The 21,546-nt window shown below is 35.7% G+C and overlaps 1 protein-coding gene and 1 long non-coding RNA gene across 3 annotated transcripts; both read right to left on the reverse strand.

Annotated features, from left to right (window-relative positions):
• Positions 1 to 5,700: 5,700 nt before the first annotated feature.
• Positions 5,701 to 17,371, reverse strand: LOC104898658 (probable sugar phosphate/phosphate translocator At1g48230). 2 transcript variants are annotated; one of them, XM_010685768.4, is made up of 10 exons: positions 17,056 to 17,371; positions 16,707 to 16,906; positions 14,734 to 14,841; positions 13,904 to 13,935; positions 13,756 to 13,806; positions 9,659 to 9,720; positions 9,318 to 9,579; positions 7,947 to 8,212; positions 7,679 to 7,776; positions 5,701 to 6,120 (listed from the first exon to the last, which is right to left on the reverse strand). In XM_010685768.4, exons 2-10 carry the CDS (start codon positions 16,788 to 16,790, stop codon positions 5,935 to 5,937), a joined length of 1,149 nt encoding a protein of 382 aa, XP_010684070.1. In that variant the 5' UTR covers positions 16,791 to 16,906; positions 17,056 to 17,371; the 3' UTR covers positions 5,701 to 5,934. The 2 variants fall into 2 exon arrangements, with proteins under 2 accessions (XP_010684070.1, XP_048501014.1); XM_048645057.1 differs by lacking the exons at positions 16,707 to 16,906; positions 17,056 to 17,371 and adding an exon at positions 15,055 to 16,678.
• Positions 17,372 to 18,614: 1,243 nt separating this feature from the next.
• Positions 18,615 to 20,876, reverse strand: LOC130590451 (uncharacterized). The gene is made up of 3 exons (XR_008968393.1): positions 20,335 to 20,876; positions 19,613 to 19,669; positions 18,615 to 18,838 (listed from the first exon to the last, which is right to left on the reverse strand). It is a non-coding gene; the product is annotated as an uncharacterized LOC130590451 (long non-coding RNA).
• Between the last annotated feature and the right edge of the window lie 670 nt (positions 20,877 to 21,546).

Raw genomic sequence — 21,546 nt, forward strand, 5'->3', positions numbered from 1 at the left:
TTTGAGTTATTATATTAAGGGTATGTGCCCAATTTTGTTGGGTAGCCTATGGTTATTTGGTTTGGAGTGTGTTGAGGGCTTATGCTTTGTTGTATAATCTCATGATTGAACCTTATTGGTGAGCTGGATTCGATTTGCTTGTATACCTTGTTGGGTATACCTATGAAAGTTGGATTAGATTGATTTTTGTATGTATACCTTGTCGTGTATACCTTGTGTTTGAAGAGTTGGATTGATCCTATGAACCGTATGGTTCTAGGAATTTGGGTTTGATGATCCTAAGGGCGGCATGGTCCTAGGAATTCGTGTTTGATTATCTTAAGGGCGGTATGGTCCTAGGAATTGGTTACTTAACCTTGGGAGGTATGGTCCATTGGTTCACTCACGGATGGTATGATCCGTTGAGTCTTGCTATTGGTATGGTCCTCGAATATGCAGGCTATTCGAAAAGGGCGGTATGGTCCTCGAATATGCAACGTAGGCCTTGGGCGGCATGGTCCAATGAGTCTACTCACAAACGGCATGGTCTGTTGTGTTTGAGCTTGTTGACCGCGTTTGTTGCATGGGTTGACTAGGGTTTGGTTTGACATCAAACTCCTTATTGGTTGCTTATGATTATTTGTACCTCGTTGTGAGTAGGGCTGGCAAAAACTGACCCAACCTGATAACCCAACCTGAAATTGACCTGAAAATTCCGGGTTTGGGTTGAGATTTTCGACCTGAAAAAAAAATTGGGTCGACCCAACCCGGCCTGAAAATATAATGGGTTAGGTTCAGATTGACCTTTTGAACCTGAAAGTAACCCGAAATGACCTGATTTAAAAATAACTTATATTATGTTAGGTTAGCCCTTAGCCGGTTAGGTTATAATATTGGGCCAAGCCCAACTCACTTCAACCTGAAAATTCCGGCTTTGAATGTTGAAACTTAAACATGTTACATGTACAGTACCTTTCTGAATTAAGTTGCCAATTTTTATATCATTGGATACTTCGATTTTTATTTTAGGTCATTTTGGGTTGGTTTCGGGTCAACCCAAAAAATATAAGGTCGGGTTTGGGTTGAGGTTTTCGACCTGAAATATAAATCAGGTCGAGTTTGGGTCAAGGGTAAGTGACCTGAAATATATATCAGGTCAACCTGAAATCGACCCAACCCTACCTGATTGCCAGCCCTAGTTGTGAGTATGATATCTTGGTAATGTGTTCCTTGATGTTGCTTCTAATTTCTTTGAAGTTTATTATCTGTTTCAATTTGAGCATTGAGAATTGCTAGTTACTCCCCACTGATTGTGGAAGTTGTTAATTTATTATGCAGATGGTGATGTTGTTTAGGATCGTCACGGTTTGCACCGGGGTTGTGCGTCTTAACCATGTGAGCAAGAAAGTGGTGCTGGTTATAGTGGACGAGCATTTAGAAACTGGGAGTAGGACTAGTTACTTAGTAGGACTTAAGTAGCTATCCTTCTTGTTTTGTCACACGTTTGAACTTCAGATTTTTGTTGTCCTTTGGTTTGGATTTTCTCTATTTGAGGTTTCTTTCGGAAATCATATGTGGTTTTGAGACTTGTAGGAATGAGGGTATGGGACCTCATTTCCCTTTTTATATATGATTTTGGAAGTTGAATATTTGTCCTTGAAGGATTATTCTTATCTATAGTTTTATATTCTACTCCTTAGAGTAGCATCTCCGTCTTTGTGGTATTTCCGCTGCCACTAGTTGCACTATTTCTTTTACTTTAGTCTCTTTTGTTCTTTGAATTGGACGGGATGTTACAGAAAGACACAAGAGATTTTATGAGGAAAAACTTATTAGGACAAACAAGAAGAAACAACCTCGACCACTAGGGATTTTAAACTCGACTCTTTCACTATAATAGGCCAAAACACCTTTGTTACACACATATTATCTCACGAGACACTCTTTGAGTTCCTCTACAAACTCAAGTCCCAACAACAGCTCCCTCTAACTGTTATTCCTCTTGAACTTCACTCGAAGTTCCTTTCTCTTTCTTTGCTTCGTTCAAAGCCTCACACTTTACAAGAGTTCACTCAAATCCCTTCCCCAAACTCAAACTATAAGAGTTCTTCTTAACTCTTTTCTCAACTCGAAATACATAATAGTAGAATGATAGAAAGTACTATTAAAACAATGAACTCATATGGTAATGAAACTTGGAACTTGAAACTTTAAACTTTGGTGGTACTGACTCAATAAACGTGATACTCAAATTAATACCTTTGTACATTAATTATCACTTTGTTAGACACACTGGAACTTAATTCGACATAAGTATTTATAGTAGTCATTAACTACAACGTGAGATTAAATCACGTGTCAGTGGTTAAACCATTTTCCCATGAAGTTTCTCAACTAGAGAAACACGTTCATTTTGTTCCTCATGTACTCCACGATCTCTGACATGGCTTATAGAAATTTTACTACTTTCTTAAATTTAGCAACCACTTAGGCAGTAAAACAAAAATCTGATTTAATTAAAAAGTATATTAATTAATAAACAAAAATTAAATCCTTTTATCAATATATTATCTTTTAAAATATTTTTACCTAAAACCCCAAAAGGATTTTATTTATAATAAAGATAAAAATGTTTTCCTTAAAATCAGATTTTTAACAAATAAAACAGTTTCCTATTTTTTAGGCTTTAATCACTCAAACGAAATGAACTAACTGCTGCATTATTTAACATATGTCTAGTTCCTTTTAATTCGTTAGTTCCTTTAACTTATTATGATAGTGTCAGGTCGTCAGTTTTAGACACATGTTTCCTATACCAGTTCCACTAACTTAGTTCCATTGGAACAGTTCCTTTATTCAAAGGAACATCTCTATACTTTCAATTTATTACCTAATGGTGATCTTTGTTTCTTACGTAAGAAATCTAATTACACCCTTATGTAACTAAGATCTTCTTCTCTTGGAGTTCCAACGCAATGCAAGAACTTCATTCTTCTCTTGGAGTTCCAACTCAAGAACTTTACTTATTATCTTTACTAGTTGCATATGCACGCGATGCGTGCGCCTATAATCTTATGCAATTGTATACAAATGGACATATTTTTTATCTAAAATTATTTTGATAGCGATGAGGTTCGTTTGTGGATGTTATTATCTTTTTAAATTAAAGGTGAATGATTTTTAACTGTTCAATACCGTTACTGTAAAATTTGGTCGATAATTTAATAATTTTCTTTTCAGCGACTTTAGTATAGTTCTTTAACAATTATAAATATTAATAAACCATATTGTTTGAACTTTGTAAATATGAAATATTATGTTATCACGATATATTGCTAACTTTTTTTGTCTGGAGTTTCTAATGGATTTCGTGAATTGATTGTGTCAATCTAGTTTTTTGAAGTTATTAATGGTATTGCATATTTTATTTTTGACCTACTCATATGGCAAGTTTCATTGATTCTCATTTTTCATTTTTTTATAAGAGAAAAATAATGTTTTTTAAATTATTAGAGGGTATTTTAGACACTTCGAAAGAGGACACCGCACCTCCTCCCTTGGCTTATATAATAGAGATAAAGCACCATTAATAATTCACGAATCTTGCACACATAAAACTTATAAACCTTGTTAGTTATTACTTTAGTTTGTCATCGTCAAAAACATATTGGATCAACAGAGTTCAATAGTTAGACTTAAGTCATGAGAACAGCGAGCTATTTAGGAGTATATATCTAACATTTTGAATGACAATTAAAGAGAGGCACGTGACCTAAGCTCTTCTCCGAATCTTGCTCTGTTCACAACTTGCTCCTGATTTCCTTCAAATTTTCTATTTCTTTCTGCAATGGTGACTAATTTCAGAGAGAGCAGGTGAGTCCAGTTTGGTTTATTCACATAATATGCAATTCAAAACTAGGCCTGACCTTGAATAAGTCCAAAATGGGACTCGGAACAGGACCTCTCTTTTAGAGCGACCGCAAATTTTTTTAAAAAAAATATTTAAACCAGGTAGTCGAAGGCCCAAATATACTAGACATTATCGCATACCAGCTTACCGCGTGAGTGAAACATCAATCCCAAAAATTTATCGCACCTGACACTATCTCTGAGTCTCTCATGACCATTTATCTCTCCCCTCAATTTTCTCCTCAAAAAATAAAAGATGTACACATTAATTATATTACAGAGTTTTTAATTTTGGAAAATATATATGACTCCAATGCAGTAAGCATGTTTTTACAATCTTGATCTATGTCCTTCAACCCGTTGAAGTTTCTGCCTTACAGAGTTGATTTTTAAGTTTCAGATTTCGCATCCTTCAATATTATTTTCCTGGGAGAAAGAAGGGTTTAATTTCTTTTTCTCGTATTTTCTTTACTATCATTTGTTTTGTTCTTTGGAAGATTTAGAGTTGTTTTGGGGTTAAACTGCACAAAAATATAGAAAAGTTAGCAATTTGAGATTTGAGAGGATTAGGGGCCTAAGTTTTAACTTCAGGGCCTCCACATCGTTCGGACCGGACTAATCAAAACATTCTAGCATCATTGATGCTTTCTTTGCTATATAGATAATTTCTCCTGTTAGCGGAAGGTAATATCTATGCAATTTTCTTTATTTCGATTTTTTTTATATCTTGAACAACTTTGATTGATTGACTTGCTCTCGACAATTGGTCTTTGGGACAGTTGCTGACAGTGACTTTTGTCCACAAGTTAGTAAATGTGGAAAAATTAATTTGTTTATTGTGAAGCATTGTACTGGACACACTTCCCTATGTGTAACTTTAATAAAAAACATTTATAAAAATATTTTGAAACAAGATGTCGAAGAAAATCTAAAAAATTCTCATAAGACTATTTTTTCTTTATCTAGAATTCAAAAACTATGGTTAAAGAAATTGTGTGATTATGTAAAACTTAAATGTTTGAAACGTAAGAAATATATGATTAAAATTCAGGAGCTACTTTTGGTAGTACTTAACAATTACTTACTCCAATCCTTTTCTATTGCATCATTCTTTTGATGCTTGCCAATGCAAAAAATAAATTAACAATATCTTTAATTACTATTTTGTAAAAAATATAAAAAGATGGTATTTTTTAAGTATATATCAAAATAAATATAATAAGACCCTACATGATTATTTTTTATCTTATTCAAAAATCACAATGGATGATGAAAAGAATAGCGTGTAAATAGTGTACAATTTTGATATGTTGTAATAATAATAAAAAAAAAAGAACTAGTACTAAATAGAAACGCATTTCATGTTGTTTCGCATGGAGATGCCTTACATAAGGAGTGAGAACCTTTAAGATGGACGACCAGTAAGAAAGTCCGTTCATTTGCAATCTGTGGTGATGATGGACAAGGCAGAGATAGAATCATAGAATAGCAGGTTGACTTGCCTTGCCTCTATTTTCCGCGGACTACTAGGGCTGAATCCCTTACTATCATTCCCTCCCACACACACCCCTCCCCCCAAAAAAAAAGAAAAATACGACTGAAGGAGACAACCAGGTGGTAGAAACTACCACGCTAGAGTACTTGGCACTGTTGGTGGTACATCTTTGTATAAGTGATAGCAATTAAAATATGTGTGCGAGAGAGAGAGAGAGAGAGCGCGCGAGCAACTGTGCAAGCACAAGCAAGCAAGCAGCAGCTTACAAACTCAACTCTACACATTCATAGTTAGATTAAAGCAAGAACGAACTCAAGTGACCAGCAAAATTTCAGTGAGAATTGAATGCTTTGCTTTCAAATACAAACCCACTAAGGGTTATATTCCGAGTCTTTACAAATGAATTGCCCTAGATCTGCATGTCCTAAAAAATATAAAGCAAAAAGATGCATCTCAGTGTCTACAACATATAGTGTATGCCGCTATATTTAGCTCCTATTCTTCTCTGCAGAGTGGGGAAATAAAAGATCACATCTTCATGACAAGATAGATCATGCAGGATGCGGGTTTACCTGTGTCCTCCCTATATGAGACAACCTAGAGGATGGAATTAAAGGAGCTTCTTCGTCGACAATCTTCTCAGAAGCTATAATACTCCCTCCACTGCTTCCACCATTTTTACCGTCGTCATCATTGGGTACATATATGTCAGATGACTTCTTTTCAAACTTCCAATCCTGAATGCAGCAAAGTAAAAGAATTACATTACAAAATGAAATTACTGTCTAGAAGTATAAGCTGTAAACACTTTAATTCGATGAACTTAGAAGCAGTCCCAGAATTGCCATATGGGTCGGGTACATGAACCAATATCAATATTGGATTGGGTACCAAGTATCGTTTACACTACTCATTATCCAACAAAGTTCAAGTCCCTAACAGTTCGGGTGTCCGAATTTCCAGTTACCTACTAGATCCAATGAGAGAATTTAAGAATTTGAAATTTGATTACAACATCCTCTATATTAATGACTAACATTACCATATAATCAAATTTATATACCAACGAGAACCTACTACTATCAAAATCGAAAGATATATATTTAAAAAGATAGGATGATTTGGGTCTAGAGAAAGAATTTAGCAAGAGGCGGTAGAAAAGGACTCTCAGGTCAGTTATCCAGCATCTGAAATTTAAAAGTTGTACTCGTATCAGTACCCGATTCCAAACTTTTCGGATAGCTTTGCTTAGCCCAATGTTGATGGATAAATATGTTAGAAACCATAACTTGCAACTGTTGAATGTTTCCATCTAGTGCAGAAATTCACTAATTCAGATGACAAACCAGCACAACTTGAGTTTAGATCAAGGAAAAAAATAGGGGATGTAGTCCCAATCGCAGTAAAGTTTGCTTTGTCGCGGAAGTGGCTTGTAACAAAGGTATGGAACGGACCACGGCTGACGCGGCGTGAAATTTTTCAAAAAATTCACATTAATTTGTTCTAACCTTATTTGCATTGTTTTAGTTTATGAAGCATTATTACAATATAATATTATCAAATCTATAAAAGTATCATGTTTCATCATCTATATAATTAATCCTTAAAATACTTTTGGCCAATGTTTGAAAAGAACGGATGTAACAGGGATAAAAACGTTCTAACATGTACGAAATTGACAACGCGGGAGAAGTGTGACTTTTACTATGGCGTTCCGTAACGGAATTTCGCAAATCGACAACTCCCAGTTCCGTTACGAAACGGCCATTCTGTAATGAACGGGAGAGTTCTAGATCCATGAATCAGATATGCCCAAGAGACATAATCTAAACCAATCAAAAAATACATTGATAAGAGTAGAAAAAGTAAACGCCACCCAAAACCAAAATTGCCCAGCAACTACTGACACAAGACTTCAGCCAAGGATATTTGTCTAGTTACTAAGTGGCAGGACAACTTTCCAATATAGTAGTAAACTGGATTTCATTATTAAACGTCCAACATAAAAGGACAGACTCTATTTGAGGGCCAGGACAAACAACAGCTAGTTTAATTATATCAAGTGCATAATGTAACAAATGATGAAATGTAAACAATTTGTCACCACCCAAGCATTAAATATCTCCCGAGAATAAGAGGATAACCATAAAATTTCAACATTAGCTAGCAAGTGCAAAATGCCAAGAAAGGACCTAAGAAAATGTTCATAGCAATTAGAAAGAGAGCAGCAGAAAGCCATGAATGAAGTTGTAGGTAAGAGGACACAAGCTGAAGAGTGAGATTTACGAAGCAAACCTTTACAACTCTTTCTGGAGTTCGTTCTGGTGTAGCTGATTGAGATGCACGAACATCCTTTACCTTCAAATAGTTGTACATAACAACACCCAAAAGTGCTACAGGGTTGAACCAAAAGAAAACACAAATAAGTACATTAATAAAAAAAAAAAACAGAAAAGGAAAAAGTAAATTCGTACACTAGAATACAGTAAATCGAAGCAAAATGGTAAGATGGATCCTAAGGGTCACTTAGACAACATGAAACACTGTTAGCCAAGGAAAGTACCAATTGCGTAGCCAATTATGTTGAGCCCTGTGATTGTTGACTCTGGAAATATCACAGTCGAAAGGGCAATCAGAATCCAGTCTTTTAGGACACCAGCAACACGGATAGTGACCGCCCCGGTTCTACCGATCACCAAGAAAATTGAGAAGTTCAAGGCCAGAGCGCAAATAGCATTGGAGAAGAAAATCCAAAAATTAAACTGGATTCGGGAAATATCCATATGAGGTTGCTCCAGCATATACCATGGTATAAACAGAAACACAAAGCTGCATGGGACGAAGCATGGAGTTAGTTTTTTTTTTTTAGATTACGATCTAGTCTTGGTGTTTCAAAGAGTCATCTGTACAATAAACAGCACTCCTACACAAATTTGCTCTCAAGGTCAAGCAATCTAAATTAACCACACAATGTATAAGCTGAAATGATTTTTTTGCTCTATCCTAGACACTACAGTGACTGAACCCAACAAAATAAACAATACCACTCTGCTATACAAAATAAGGAAGCTTTGCTGGATATAAACTTCCCATATCGCACCTTTAAATTTACACTGTCTATCACTGACTTATAAAAAATTAACTACCTCCTAATCAAAAAAATAAAAAATTAACTACCTTTCATCATTTTTCTATAAAATCACTATCTTTACGCTAAAAGATCTGCCTAATTTGACCTTTCGTTCATCACCATATGGTTCTAAATCAACAACAATGTACAGTAACCATCAACAATTTAATCTTGGTTGACAAAACGTGAGAATTTAAAGAACAAATTTGCTAGAGTTAAGCTTAGATGTACTGATTTAAAAGTCAAAGTGCCACAAAAAGAAATTATGTTGTAAAAAAATTAAAATTAGGCATATGAAGATAAAGATTGCTAGATAAAAGATATTCGTGGACCAATTTTCTATTTATAGATAGAAAACTATCTCAAGATAGCTTAAGAAACAATTACTTGATTAGTTGATTTTAGTGGAAGATTTCAAGATGATAGTTAAGCTCCATAACCATCAATTTTAGTGCCTCTCACGAGGTTTACACACCTACAGCAAGGGTATGAGGAGGTCAGATCCATGCAGCTTTTGGCTTTTATGTTTATATCGCTCTTGATAGACAAACCAACTTACCAACTACTTTACAGCAGATTCCATGAAACCCTCAAGGCTAATTAATTGTATAGTAGTGATGTTTAAAGTTATTTTAAAGTTGACTCATACCTATCTGTAATCATTTCTAGCGATTACCAAGGCATAGAATCAAATTATAAACGAGTAGAAAATGGTATTGGTTGCAAATTCACTAATGAAAGAATCCCAATACATAATTTAAAAACATAAACATCTGAAAAAACTACGTAACATTCAGTTAATACCTGCATGGAGCTATGTAATACAAGCTGGTGATAGGATTTAGAGTCAAGCCCTTCTTCTGGAGTAGGACCTGGGTAAGGACCAGCCTGAGTGCTTCAGCGAATATTCCAGTGACCTGGTATAGGGTGCCAATGATATTAAAATGGATCTCCCCATACGAGGAGACGACGACTCCAACACTGACCAGGACCATGTTCAAGAGCACATCGAACCTTAATTTGTCGGTGCCACACACAACGGCCATGACAAACGTTGCCACAGGCACTGCATCAATTAACAAGTTACAAAAGCCAAAGTACACAAAAAATAATAAAATAAAATTTGCAGTATATATTGCACATACTCAGAGCTTTTAACATTTGAATGAAGGCCACGGATATATGCAAATAAGCAGTGTTTCCAAACCTGCAATGATGATAAAGACAAACATCTATAACATAAGGTTAAGCTCAAAGCAATTTAGAACAGTATATTAAAAAACATAGCAAATAAGAAAGACAAGGGTGCAAATTAACCAGCAGTCCCAGCAGTCTAGTACTGCAGCAGGAGTGAATAGCAAGTGATGATATTGCAACTCCATGCAAATGTTTAGGAAAACTGGCCTTCACAAGAAGCCATTTTAAATTATGTTCTTGTATGAGGACCACAATTGCAAACTTACGGAAGTACAAGCATCTCTAATCTCTCCATTCACATGTGCATATTTCATCCAAAGTTAAAGACTATGTGTCAAAAATCAAAATACACACGACATGCATGCCATAGAAACTCAGTAATCACTTATCGGTACTATGAGCACATTGGCAACTTTGCAAGCCGTGACATGAAAAGAATATGATAAGTGAACAGGCCCCACCTACTTATCGCATCCAATGCTATTTTGGAAGAAGGCAAACTTTTCATAACAAAAGATTTGACAATAAAGAATGTAACATTCCTGAACTCATCATACTAATTATGTACTTTTTCAGCCGACTTTTATTGTTAGCACAAGCATTTCTTGCTTCCTCTCACAGCACCTACCAACATAAAAGATATAAAGGGAAGTTAAAAGGCACAATAATAGCTACTTAAGGAAGTGCCGGAGTACTAAAAAGAATCCCATTGCTTTCCTCTCCCCCCCCCCCCCAAAAAAAAAAAAAAAAAAAAATCAAACAAAGAAAATAGTCAAACAGAAAAAGAGACGTTTGATGTTACTGATGCAATTCATGTTCCCATTTCAGGATGGCCCAACATGATAATCTAATTTCCGATCATTAATCATAGTAAGACTGATATTCTTTTATGCTTTCTTTCACCTGTAGGTAATTGCAGAATATTCCATGCATTGCACACAGAAAAAACAGCAAAAACACACTGGTATACATGACACATTGCCACAAGCCAGAGTTTAGGACGCTAGACAGATCCAAGATGTGTACAGCCTTATGCCTAGCTAGTCAAGTGGGGGTGTGCTACTAGAGACTCTAGAACCTAGAGAGGCATTCTAAGAAAGACCTTCTGGTGAATTTATTTGCAGAATGAAAAAAGAAAAGAGAACTATTATAATTTAGGGGGTCTGATCAACTCATTTGTTCAATTTCTCTATTTTTTTAAAACTCATTGCAAATAAATCTACTCTGGCACGGGCAAGGTGCTAATACTTCACATTTTATCTAACTTCCACCTTATTTAATGACACTAGCACAAAATCTCATACTTTGGTCTCATTGAATTATCAATTGTGATGTCAAGTCTTCATTATCTGATCATATTACCCTATTGAAGATGAGCAACTTCAAGACATTCATCATAGAATTAGGACCATCTAAGTGGTAATCCTATTAAAACTCACGTTTACGGATCACTAATTGACAAGTCAAAACATTACCTACCAAAGGCAAGGATTAGCTATGACATGCAGATGTATTGATAGAAAAATTTTCATATATCCATGCATGAAAGGCCCAACAAGAATCGGCTCCCAGGTTACCGTCTTTTTTACAGCTATGTTGTATTTACAGGCAATCATCTCAGAGTAAAACTGGGATAATCGGCATAGAAAACTGAGTTCCCTGTTTGCTTATACTTGGAAAGTACATTGAAGCAGAGCAAGCTGCATGCCATGTGGCTAGCAGCAGAAACCCTTAATACCAGATGTCCACAATTGCATCTGATACTTTTGAAAGATTCAGAGCGGTTTAGGCTGTAAATTTTTCGACAGTTAATTTAGTATCATGAAGTTCCATTAACAAACATATATAATTCATTTTAGTCCTATATAAAGTTATTCCTTGCTCATAAGAAAGGCTTTTGTTTATCTGTGATCTAATTTTAATCAATTCTCCTGACAGCTGAATAGGTCACGCTTCACCTAATACAATGAATGGCATTTCCCATGAAGATCAACATTACAATGATCCCAATACCTCTTAAGAAGCTCTTATCTAAGTGAGATAAGTGGAAGTCAAAAGTGCTACTGCCTCCATTTTTTACATGTCCGTTTTGACTTATTTGCAATATTAACATATTTCAATTTGACCACAATTTTGTATTAATATATAAATATGATTTGCGACTGACACTGAATTTTCGATTGGTATAATCTATGGTGGGAGTACAACAGATCAACTAGATGTAAATGTAGGATGATAATAATAACGGCGGAAACAATGCATAAGGAGGGTTTACAAAGAAGTTAGACAAACAAATTAGTTATAGGAGCAAAAACGTCAAGATTGTGTCACCTACTATCTACTTTATTTTCCTACGTAGATTTTACAGTGCTTATGGGACATTGATTTAAATTTAAAATCATCATTCCCTCAATTGGTATAGTGATTAGAAATTAAAAACATAAATTAAAAACACTAACATGGATTAAGAGGTCAAGGGGTCCAGAATCGATAAATCAATTTTTATTATTCTAAAGGTATTAAGTATACATGACCAACAAACTTTTACTAATAGAGGATCAAAGATACTAAGGGAGAAAGTTATTCATTGGTAAACATGAAAAATCAAAGTGGAGCAATTAATTAAAACAGAGAATTTTCATTAAACCATTCATCTGAAATACAGCAATCATTTACTTCTTTGTAATAGCTAATAAGTGCAAATAATATATTGAGCCATAATGATTTAGTCCATTATATTTCAAATCCAAAAACATCAAAGATGTAAATCAGCTTTTAATAAAATGAAGAAGACATTTAACACCATTATCATAACATGAAATAGTTCATCTCACGTCAAAAAAAAAAAAAAAAAATCGCTCATCTCATTGACACTACAGTGATACCTTGATGAGTTCCCATTTTAATCCCTTTACAAAATGTCGCATTTCACATTAGACAAAACATACATATATCTTAGACCATTTGCTCTATCTTTCAAATCGAAGGCATGATACTTTTCCTTCACAAACCAATTGAAATTGCATCTTTGACAGCTCACATTCTAATTGACTGCAGCAAACCAGCTCAACCACCCTCTCATACAATTCACATATGTTATGAGGAAGGATATGAATCCAATTAACCCTGATTGAGCTCTCAATCCTATTCAGAGGGTACAATGTGAAGATCATCAGGTAATGAGTTAGAGAGTGAAGTAGGTCTAATGTAGTTAGAGAATGGAGTAGATAAATAGCATGGTGATAATGATAATTACCAATTACAGCCAAGCCAACTTTCAAGAGGTTGGGTCTCTCTTAATTGTGTTTCTCTGACATCAGTTCTGAATATCAATGTCATCAGATTCTACCCCTTGTTAAAATTAGCTTCTGTCAAAATTAGCTTCCTACTCCACTATCTAACTAACTACTTCATGATTTTCAAGTCGTACCCTTTAACAGAATTGACAGCTCAATCAGGGTTAATTACATTTCTGCCATTCCTCCTAGCACGGTTCAAAACTAGCTAGCTACTCCACTATCTAACTAACTACTTCATGATTTTTCCATTGTACCCTCCAACAGAATTGACAGCTCACTCAGGGTTAATTACATTCCTGCCCTTCCGCCTAGCACGATTTAAGCATATGGGAGGCTTGTTGAGCTGATCCACTGCAGTGAGCTCCACTAGCCCATTTACAAATGCATACCAAATCTTGGAACACTAATAGCATAAGAGCTCTTTGAATTAAATATTATCCCGAAATAAGATTCTTTCTCTAGAAGAAAAATTTTTTAGTTTCAACTTTCAGCTACTTTCCACGCCCATTCATAGACAAATTCATTCAAGCAATTATATCATAATACATATTTCATTTAGTATGTTGAATGAATGAGTAAAGGCATAGCTTGAATGACTGTCCTTCAAAATCAAGGAAGAAAGTGAACCAACTTTCATAACAAACAAAATCAGGCAACAACATGAGCATGCAAAACCCCAGAGTGGGTGAATTTAAATGAGCTTTAAGCTCCGCTAAAAAAAAAAGGTGAGATAGTAGAAGGCTCACCATAGACTTGACGCAAAGAAGGCGCTTATGGGAATTACACATGTAGCATAACTGCCAATAAAATAAAAGTTAATGTAAGAAACAGAGTTTGATGAAAACACATCAATTATATATAAAAAAGAAGGTAGAGGTGCATATGCCCACTCACATTTCAAATGTCATTTTGACAGGAGTTACAACCTGCAGAGCATATAAAGTCAGATCATATCACCTCATCAATGCCACCAATTTCTCGGGGGGGAGGGGGGGAGGAAGAAAGAGAAGCGAAGAGGAGAGACAAATCTCACGTGAGTATAGAGAGTTGTACTACCACAAAAGGTGATGCCCATATTTATGTGCATCAACATGATTGCCATGAAAGAATTAACGGAGTACATAAACGAAATCAAGTCTACTTAAAAAAGCCTCTCAGTTCTAAGGAATGATGATGCGTACCAGGAATAGAAGATGAGCTCAAGTGCAACTCAACAAGTAAAATGTGAAATTAATTTCAGTATTCCTTTATACATTTAAAAATAATGTAAAATCGATTTGTGTCCTACTCAGATATTCACTCCAATCAAACCAAACAGAACAGTGAATTAAGTAGCTTCTAGATAAGATTAGCCAAATTTATTAGCAAACACAAAAAGCAATAGGCAGATGACTAAACTAAGTGAATTTTTTAACCATTACATGAAATCAAAAAAAGTATGTGAAGTATTGAAAGTAGATCTTTATATATGAAGATGAAATATATTCCAAGCACAGCTTTTAGGCGACATTAATCCCAATCAGTACATATCTATTTAGCAGCAAAGACGGATTACCTATAGACATAGTAAGAAAAACACAAAATGAACCAAAAAATGAGTTCCTTTCACTCATGAGAAATGAACATAGGATGACTACCTAATGACATAACAAGTACTCATCATGAGCACAACTAATAACAAAAAAAAGATTGAAAGCTCAAACCTATGACTTAATAGATCATACCTTGAAAACACGAACAAGAAAGAATGACACCAGTCCAGAAAACCCCATATGAACCATGGTGAGTGTTATGGGGAATGGAAAATTGAAATACTTCGGAGAAAGAACCCACTGTAATTTTTTTAATAAAAAGAAGAAAAAGAACCCATTAAAGCAATCCATGTAAATGACGAGAAAAGAAGACAGCAAACAGTAAAAATTAATGCTTCAATATGCAAAAAAAATCCATGAAGGATATATATAGAAGCACGAAGGAATAAGGATATGATGTTCCCTTCTGCACCACTGATGCAAAGAGGATGAATCACATTACTAAATACTAACCTTTCCAACACATGACCACCCCACTAGGGGTGATAATGAGCTAGGCTGGTCACAAACACTTCAGGCTCGGCTCGGTCATATCTCGACTCGTGGTAACTCGGTTCAGATTTGAGCTCGACTCGAGACCTTAATGAGCCAAGTCGAACTAGGCCAAGATCGGCTCGAAAAACTCGTGTAAACGCTCGATTGTTATTATATATAAAAAAATTATTATAACTTAAAGCACTTAAAAAAGTTATTATAGGCTAAAACGCTTAAAAAAGTTATTATACGTATTCTTCAATACAATTTTTTACATTGAACAATTCATGTCTTTTCTTTTTGGATCCTTTTAACTCTAGTTTGTCAATCTTTTATGTATATCTGTAAGTAATTTATTTGGTTAGCGAGTAAAAATGAAATGAAATATGTTTATTCATATTACTTTTTGAATTCAATCTATAATTCTACAAAATATGTCAACGATTTTTTTAAAAATTTCGAATATAAATTTTTTGTTTGGTTTAATGTTGGGTTGGTTTATTTGATTTGTCTCAAATCGAGTTGAGGCGAGCTCGAGTCAAGCTTCACTTATCAGGCTTGGCAAGCTCACGAGCTGAGCTAAAAGATGAACGAGATGAGTCGAGCCCAATACAGTTTGGGTTGGGCTCGTGCGATAAGCACCCCTACTCCCCTCTCCCATAGCACATAAGCAAACTCGATTACTTACAATTTCACTACGGATGTCTATACTCTAATGTATATATGAACATCAATACTTCAATCTAAAGCAAGAATAAGCAAAATGTAGACAAAATGGTAAGGCTCAAACCTGAAAACAACAAAGTGAAACACACTATTACTCGAGTAATTCTCTCTTTGGAGGCTATAAAGCATTAATTCTTAAAATGTAACCTTATCTTAATGAATCATCCACGCAATTGATGCCTAAAATATTCATAACAAATACATGAATCTAGGGACGAGGTGGACATTGGCAATTGCTCTACTTAAGGTATAGTAGGTTCATTTCCCAAGAGTTAGGTTCAATTCAATCATATCCTTAGGATATGTTCTATCTAATGAACTACTCCCTCCATTCCTAAATAAAGTTCCCATTCTTTTGGGTACAAGTATCAAGGAGAAACCATAAGTGGGACCTTAGTTGTATTAAATCATTTAAAAATTAAAGTTGGTACATTATTCATAAATTGTTCAATTTAGTCATATTGTTTATGGGAAAAGCGTAATGTAATAAAAAATTAAAGCTAAATAATATTTTAATTGATGGACCCATATCAAATAAAGGATGGAAAATCTATTTGTAACATACATAAATGGAAAAATAGAAACTCTATTTAGGGAAGGAGAGAGTATTTGCAAATAGTTGAATGCCTCCTAATAGAAGCATCTCTAACAATTTTCAAATGTTTAAGGGTAAGATTAGAATGGGCATCAAATTCATGCATAACAGTACGAAACTCACATCTATCGTCTAACAAAACCATTAAAAACAGTTATCAAAAAACACTCTATTGCAGTTCGCATGGCTTACAATTGACAATGTTTAACTTAAATACACATAACAAAAATAAAGAATAAACAAAGATCCTTCCCAAATAAAGAAATGAAGTACTAATAATACAGTAAATCAAGTAAAGAATGTGTATTACCTTATTGTACAGTATAACTCCCGATGAAAGCAAAATGTAAATCAGTAAGTACAAATAGGTCAGTGCCAGTGACGTGTTGATCATTTTCGTTAACTCTTTTATAATCTCATACAACAAACTTATTGACAACGATTATCAACCAAAGAATCAACTTCCAGCTACGTTGACAACACAAAGTAAGAATTCATCTTTCCAATAACCTGGAAATAAACTCCAGAAAATCAATCTTAAGCAGAAACCGACGCATTTTGAGCAGAATAAAAAGAAGTAATCGCAACAGTAAAAAAGTATGAGTAAATAAATGGATCCAACGAAGTTGGATCGGATCTTGATGCGCCATTAATAATACCTGGGAAATCGAGAGACCGACAAGAAGAAGAGAAGAATTGCAGATATTGAGTTTTAGGCATGCGAACGAAGTAACGATCTAGGGTTTTCTTTTGTGTGCAACAATTTTTGTCAGAAAGAATGAGAGTTTGGGAATTTGATTGTTTAAATTGTTAATGCAAAGGAAAAAGAGGGCGAAATGAAGCGACTGCGTCGAAGTGGAGATGAAGAAGGAGCTGGGAGTGATGCGGGAGAGTAGAGGTGTGTGTGGGGTCCTTGTTGGGAGGAGAGATTGGAGAAACTCAACTGCCACATATTTATTACTTTGGTGAAAACCAATGAGGAAGTTTCCTTTAACGTTGTTTTTTCTTTTTTGTGGGAGATTTTATAAAGTTATTAATTTCTTTAGTTTCAAAAAGAGTTTAACACTTCATTTTTTTTATTTTTTTTATTTTTTTTTCCATGAAAAAAAGTTAGGACACTCTTCTCTCAAGGGAGAAACCTAACGAATCAAGCAGAATAATTTTTCGAAGATGGGGTTCAGTGGAGGGGTCGAAGTCGACTGTGGCAGCAGAACTGGTATGCCCTTTTTTTGATAGGAGATTTGCTACTCGATTTGCTTCCCGAAATATATGATTGATGGTATAGAATCTGAAATGACTTAGAAGTTGGCGTATATCTTCAATGAGAGTTTGTATGGTCCAGGGGCAAGCATATTGTCCTTGCAATATTCTTACAACCACTTGGTTATCTCCTTCAATGTATAATTCTTTTATATGCCGGTGGAGGGCGAGTAGGATACCATTCCTTAACCCCCATGCTTCCGTAACCAGAGCTGAGGTTTGTCCAAATCGATATACTTGAGCATCCACAATCTGTCCAGTAGAGTCTCGTATGACAACACCAGCAGTAGCTGAAGGGCCATTAACTGGTCCATCAAAATTTAATTTATAATACTCGACGGGAGGTGGTTGCCAGCAGACTGTAATTGATTTATGGGACCTGCAAGGAGGAAAATGAGATATAGTAAAAGAAAAGTCCGTCATATTTCCTGTGTTCCATTCCAAATACATATGCCATGCTCTGTAATAAATTCGATTGAAATTAAGAGTACTATTTTCAAATACTATTAAATTATGTTCCTTCCTAATACTCCAGATATTATAACAAAATATTTGTAAGGCTTTTGAATAAGATCGAATATCAGTAAGGCATTGAGTGAGCTCATGTGGTACTACGTTATGAATCTTTTGTCTTATCATTTGTGAATTCCGATATTGAGAAATGGATGGGCAGGAGAAGAATAGATGGTCAATAGTTTCAGTAGTGTGTTTACAAACAGGACAGATGTTGTCATTAGTGATTTGTCGGTGTTGTAGTATAGATTTTAGGGGGAGTCCATTTGTAAGCATTGCCATAGAAATATCTGGATTTTTGGTGTTATATCGATTTTCCATATCAAGTTGAACTACCATGGAATAGTTTCAGGAGTGATGCTGTAACACCCCCAAAATCCATGCACGTCTAAAGCTACGTCGCATCGACTTTGGGAGTGTTACCGCCGCGATGGAACGCAAGGCATAATTAGAAATACGGTAACTCAAATTCATTGTCTCAAAACCAAATTGCAGCGGAATAGAAAATGTAGTTACAACTCGGGAATCATAGATGACCCCTCTTTATTCAAACTCAAACCATGTAATAATGTTCTATAAAATTCATTAATGATCAAACCAAAAGTTAACTTCAAACTACAGTCTAGCCCCATATGCTTGATGTCATGCAGCAGCACCAGCTCACCTAGTCTGCTCCCCATTGAAGTATCAATAGTTCATCACAGGACAACAACACATAATAACACACAGAGTCAGCTATGCTGAGTACGTAATGAACCATGAAATATATGAACATAAATGATGCATACATTACAACTGTTATATGAACCTACGTTATCTCACATCCTTTAATCTTTCATTATTTGGCATCGAACGGGCACCGTCATCTTACTAGAATCATACGGGCTACTGAATCCTTAATAGACAACTTGGTCTATTAGATGAAATGCAAATACGGTTTTGTTCCGTCTCACACCCATCACCTTAGTATGCATACCCCCAAGATCGAACGGAACCTTCCGCCTACTTGAGTTATCAAAATATAAGGACACTACTGTCGTCACAGTAGGCCTGCGTAGGAGTGTAGGACAAGTCCTACACTCCCCCCTTGTTCTATACTTGTAGGGAGTCCAACTACAAGTATCGCCATAATCTTCTTTTATTACCAATCATTCTTTTATATTTAAGGAGTCATTTACATACTCTCTTAATTACCAAACTCAATCTTATCCCGTAACACTCTTGTTACTCTATAGATCAGATTAATAATGCTGATGTTACACTACGATAGAACTTCGCATTTCAATGCAACATATTTCAATGCATCATATTTGTTTCACGTTATAAACGTCTAACCAAACAATCACAATCAAATGTTCCCTATCATGGTACTAGGTTCCAATAACATGAACTGCAACCTAACATGATACTAAGCTTTGAAAGTAAACTGGTACGCGTACGTACCTTGTAACGGAGAATTTTCGCTGACTTAATAGAACGAGCCGCTTATGAAATTGGGACCTAAATCGTTAAAACAAAGCTTTAGTGTTACGTCCTTGATAACACTAACAACTACTACGTACTAAGACCATAACGATCTAACGATTCGAATTACGCAATAGTTAAAACCTTATTCCAGAACTTTCGTTATAATTCTAATCTAGTGAATTTAACGTCTTTTAGAAGTCAGAGTTAGTGAGTAACTAAGTTAGTTAGTAACATTAGTCCACTGTTTTACCCATCCAAAATGTCATAAGTCCAGCCTGTCTTATGTCCAAAAGTCAAGTCATATGTCCAAAAGGTAAGTCATATGTCCAAGAGTAAGTCATGTGTCCAAAAGGTAAGTTCCATGTCCAAAAGTAAGTTCCATGTCCAAAGGGTGAGTCATACGTCCCAAAGTCAGATTTCATGAAACAGGTTACTCTTGAAACAAAAATAACTGTAACTAATAATAAGACACACTTTTCCTACTTTCAACTTTTTTTTCCAATTACAAACCTAACCAGAACTTGTACTTAAAACAGAACAATAACTTAATTAGTTAACAATCTAATAATTTAATACACCACTTTACTTACTAATTACTAATTACTAATTACTAAAATACAACTTACGTAATTACGAAAAATAGTAAATATAAAAATAACTAATAAACTGACATACTAAGTTAAGTACATGAATTATACCGCTGAAACTCGCCGGCGAAAGGATTCCGGCGACCGAAAATCACACCACACACGCGAGTGCACAGTAGCTCGCCCGGTTTCGCTCGTCGCCCACGGACACCCACACCAGCCTTGCTGGTTCGCACAATCCCCGCGCAACAACCGAAACCCTCGCTCGCACAATCCTCGACACCGCACCCAACTCGAACACCTTCGCGCACAACCGACACGCCTGCGCACCGCTCGAACCAAACCTCGCACAGCCTTCGTCGCTCGCAACCTCGGCACGCCTGCGCACCGCTCGAATCAACCCTCGCACAGCCTTCGTCGCTCGCAGCGCGAGTTCGCACCACTCGAGACTACGCCCGCGCGACCCTCAAACACCGACTGAGAGGGAATCCGAGAGAGGAAGAAAGGAAATCTGAGGGAGAGAAGAAGCAAATTCGAAAGAGAGAGAAGAAGGGAAGATCGGCCAAGGAGAGTGTGAGGAGAGAGAAAGTCGGCTGGGAGAGAGGGAGAAGAAAGGGTTTAGGGTTTTTTTTTTCTGAAATTCCATCTTCTTTTCCTTTTATACTCCCTTCCAAAAGGATAACCCTAGGTCGATTAGGTTACTCTTTTAAAATTCCGGAAATTCCTAACAATTCATTTACTAATAATTTATTCCTATTAACTTGTAAATAAATTAAAATACCTTTTTATTAATTCTTTTATATTTTCTTAATTAGTACGGAATTAGTATAAAAATACGGAGTATTACAGGCTTCCCCCCTTAAAAGAAGTTTCGTCCCGAAACTTTGAGGTAGCCCGTCTTAACGACGATCTTTTGCACTTCTAAGTCCCAAATTTCACAAGCGTTTTCTAACGTTCACACAATAGATAAGCAATTTTCACACATAACTAGCATATAACTACAGAATCAACATAATTAATATACTAGGGTGAAAGCGCGAAATTCTATCGCATTCTTCCCCCTTAAAAGAAAAGTTACGTCCCCGTAACTCACGTACCTCTTGGAAAAGCTCAGGGACTTCAGACGCATTGCATCTTCGGCTTCCCATGTGGCTTCCTCGGTAGTTTGATTTCTCCACAACACCTTGACAATTCTGACGTCCTTATTCCTCGTACTTCGCACTTTGCGGTCTAGGATCTGGACAGGTTTCTCCTCATAGGACAAAGTTTCGTCTATCTCTACGTTTTCAGGTTCAAGGACATGTGACGCATCAGGTACGTACC

Source organism: Beta vulgaris, chromosome 1, assembly GCF_026745355.1.
Source record: "Beta vulgaris subsp. vulgaris cultivar EL10 chromosome 1, EL10.2, whole genome shotgun sequence".
NCBI lineage: Eukaryota > Viridiplantae > Streptophyta > Magnoliopsida > Caryophyllales > Amaranthaceae > Beta > Beta vulgaris.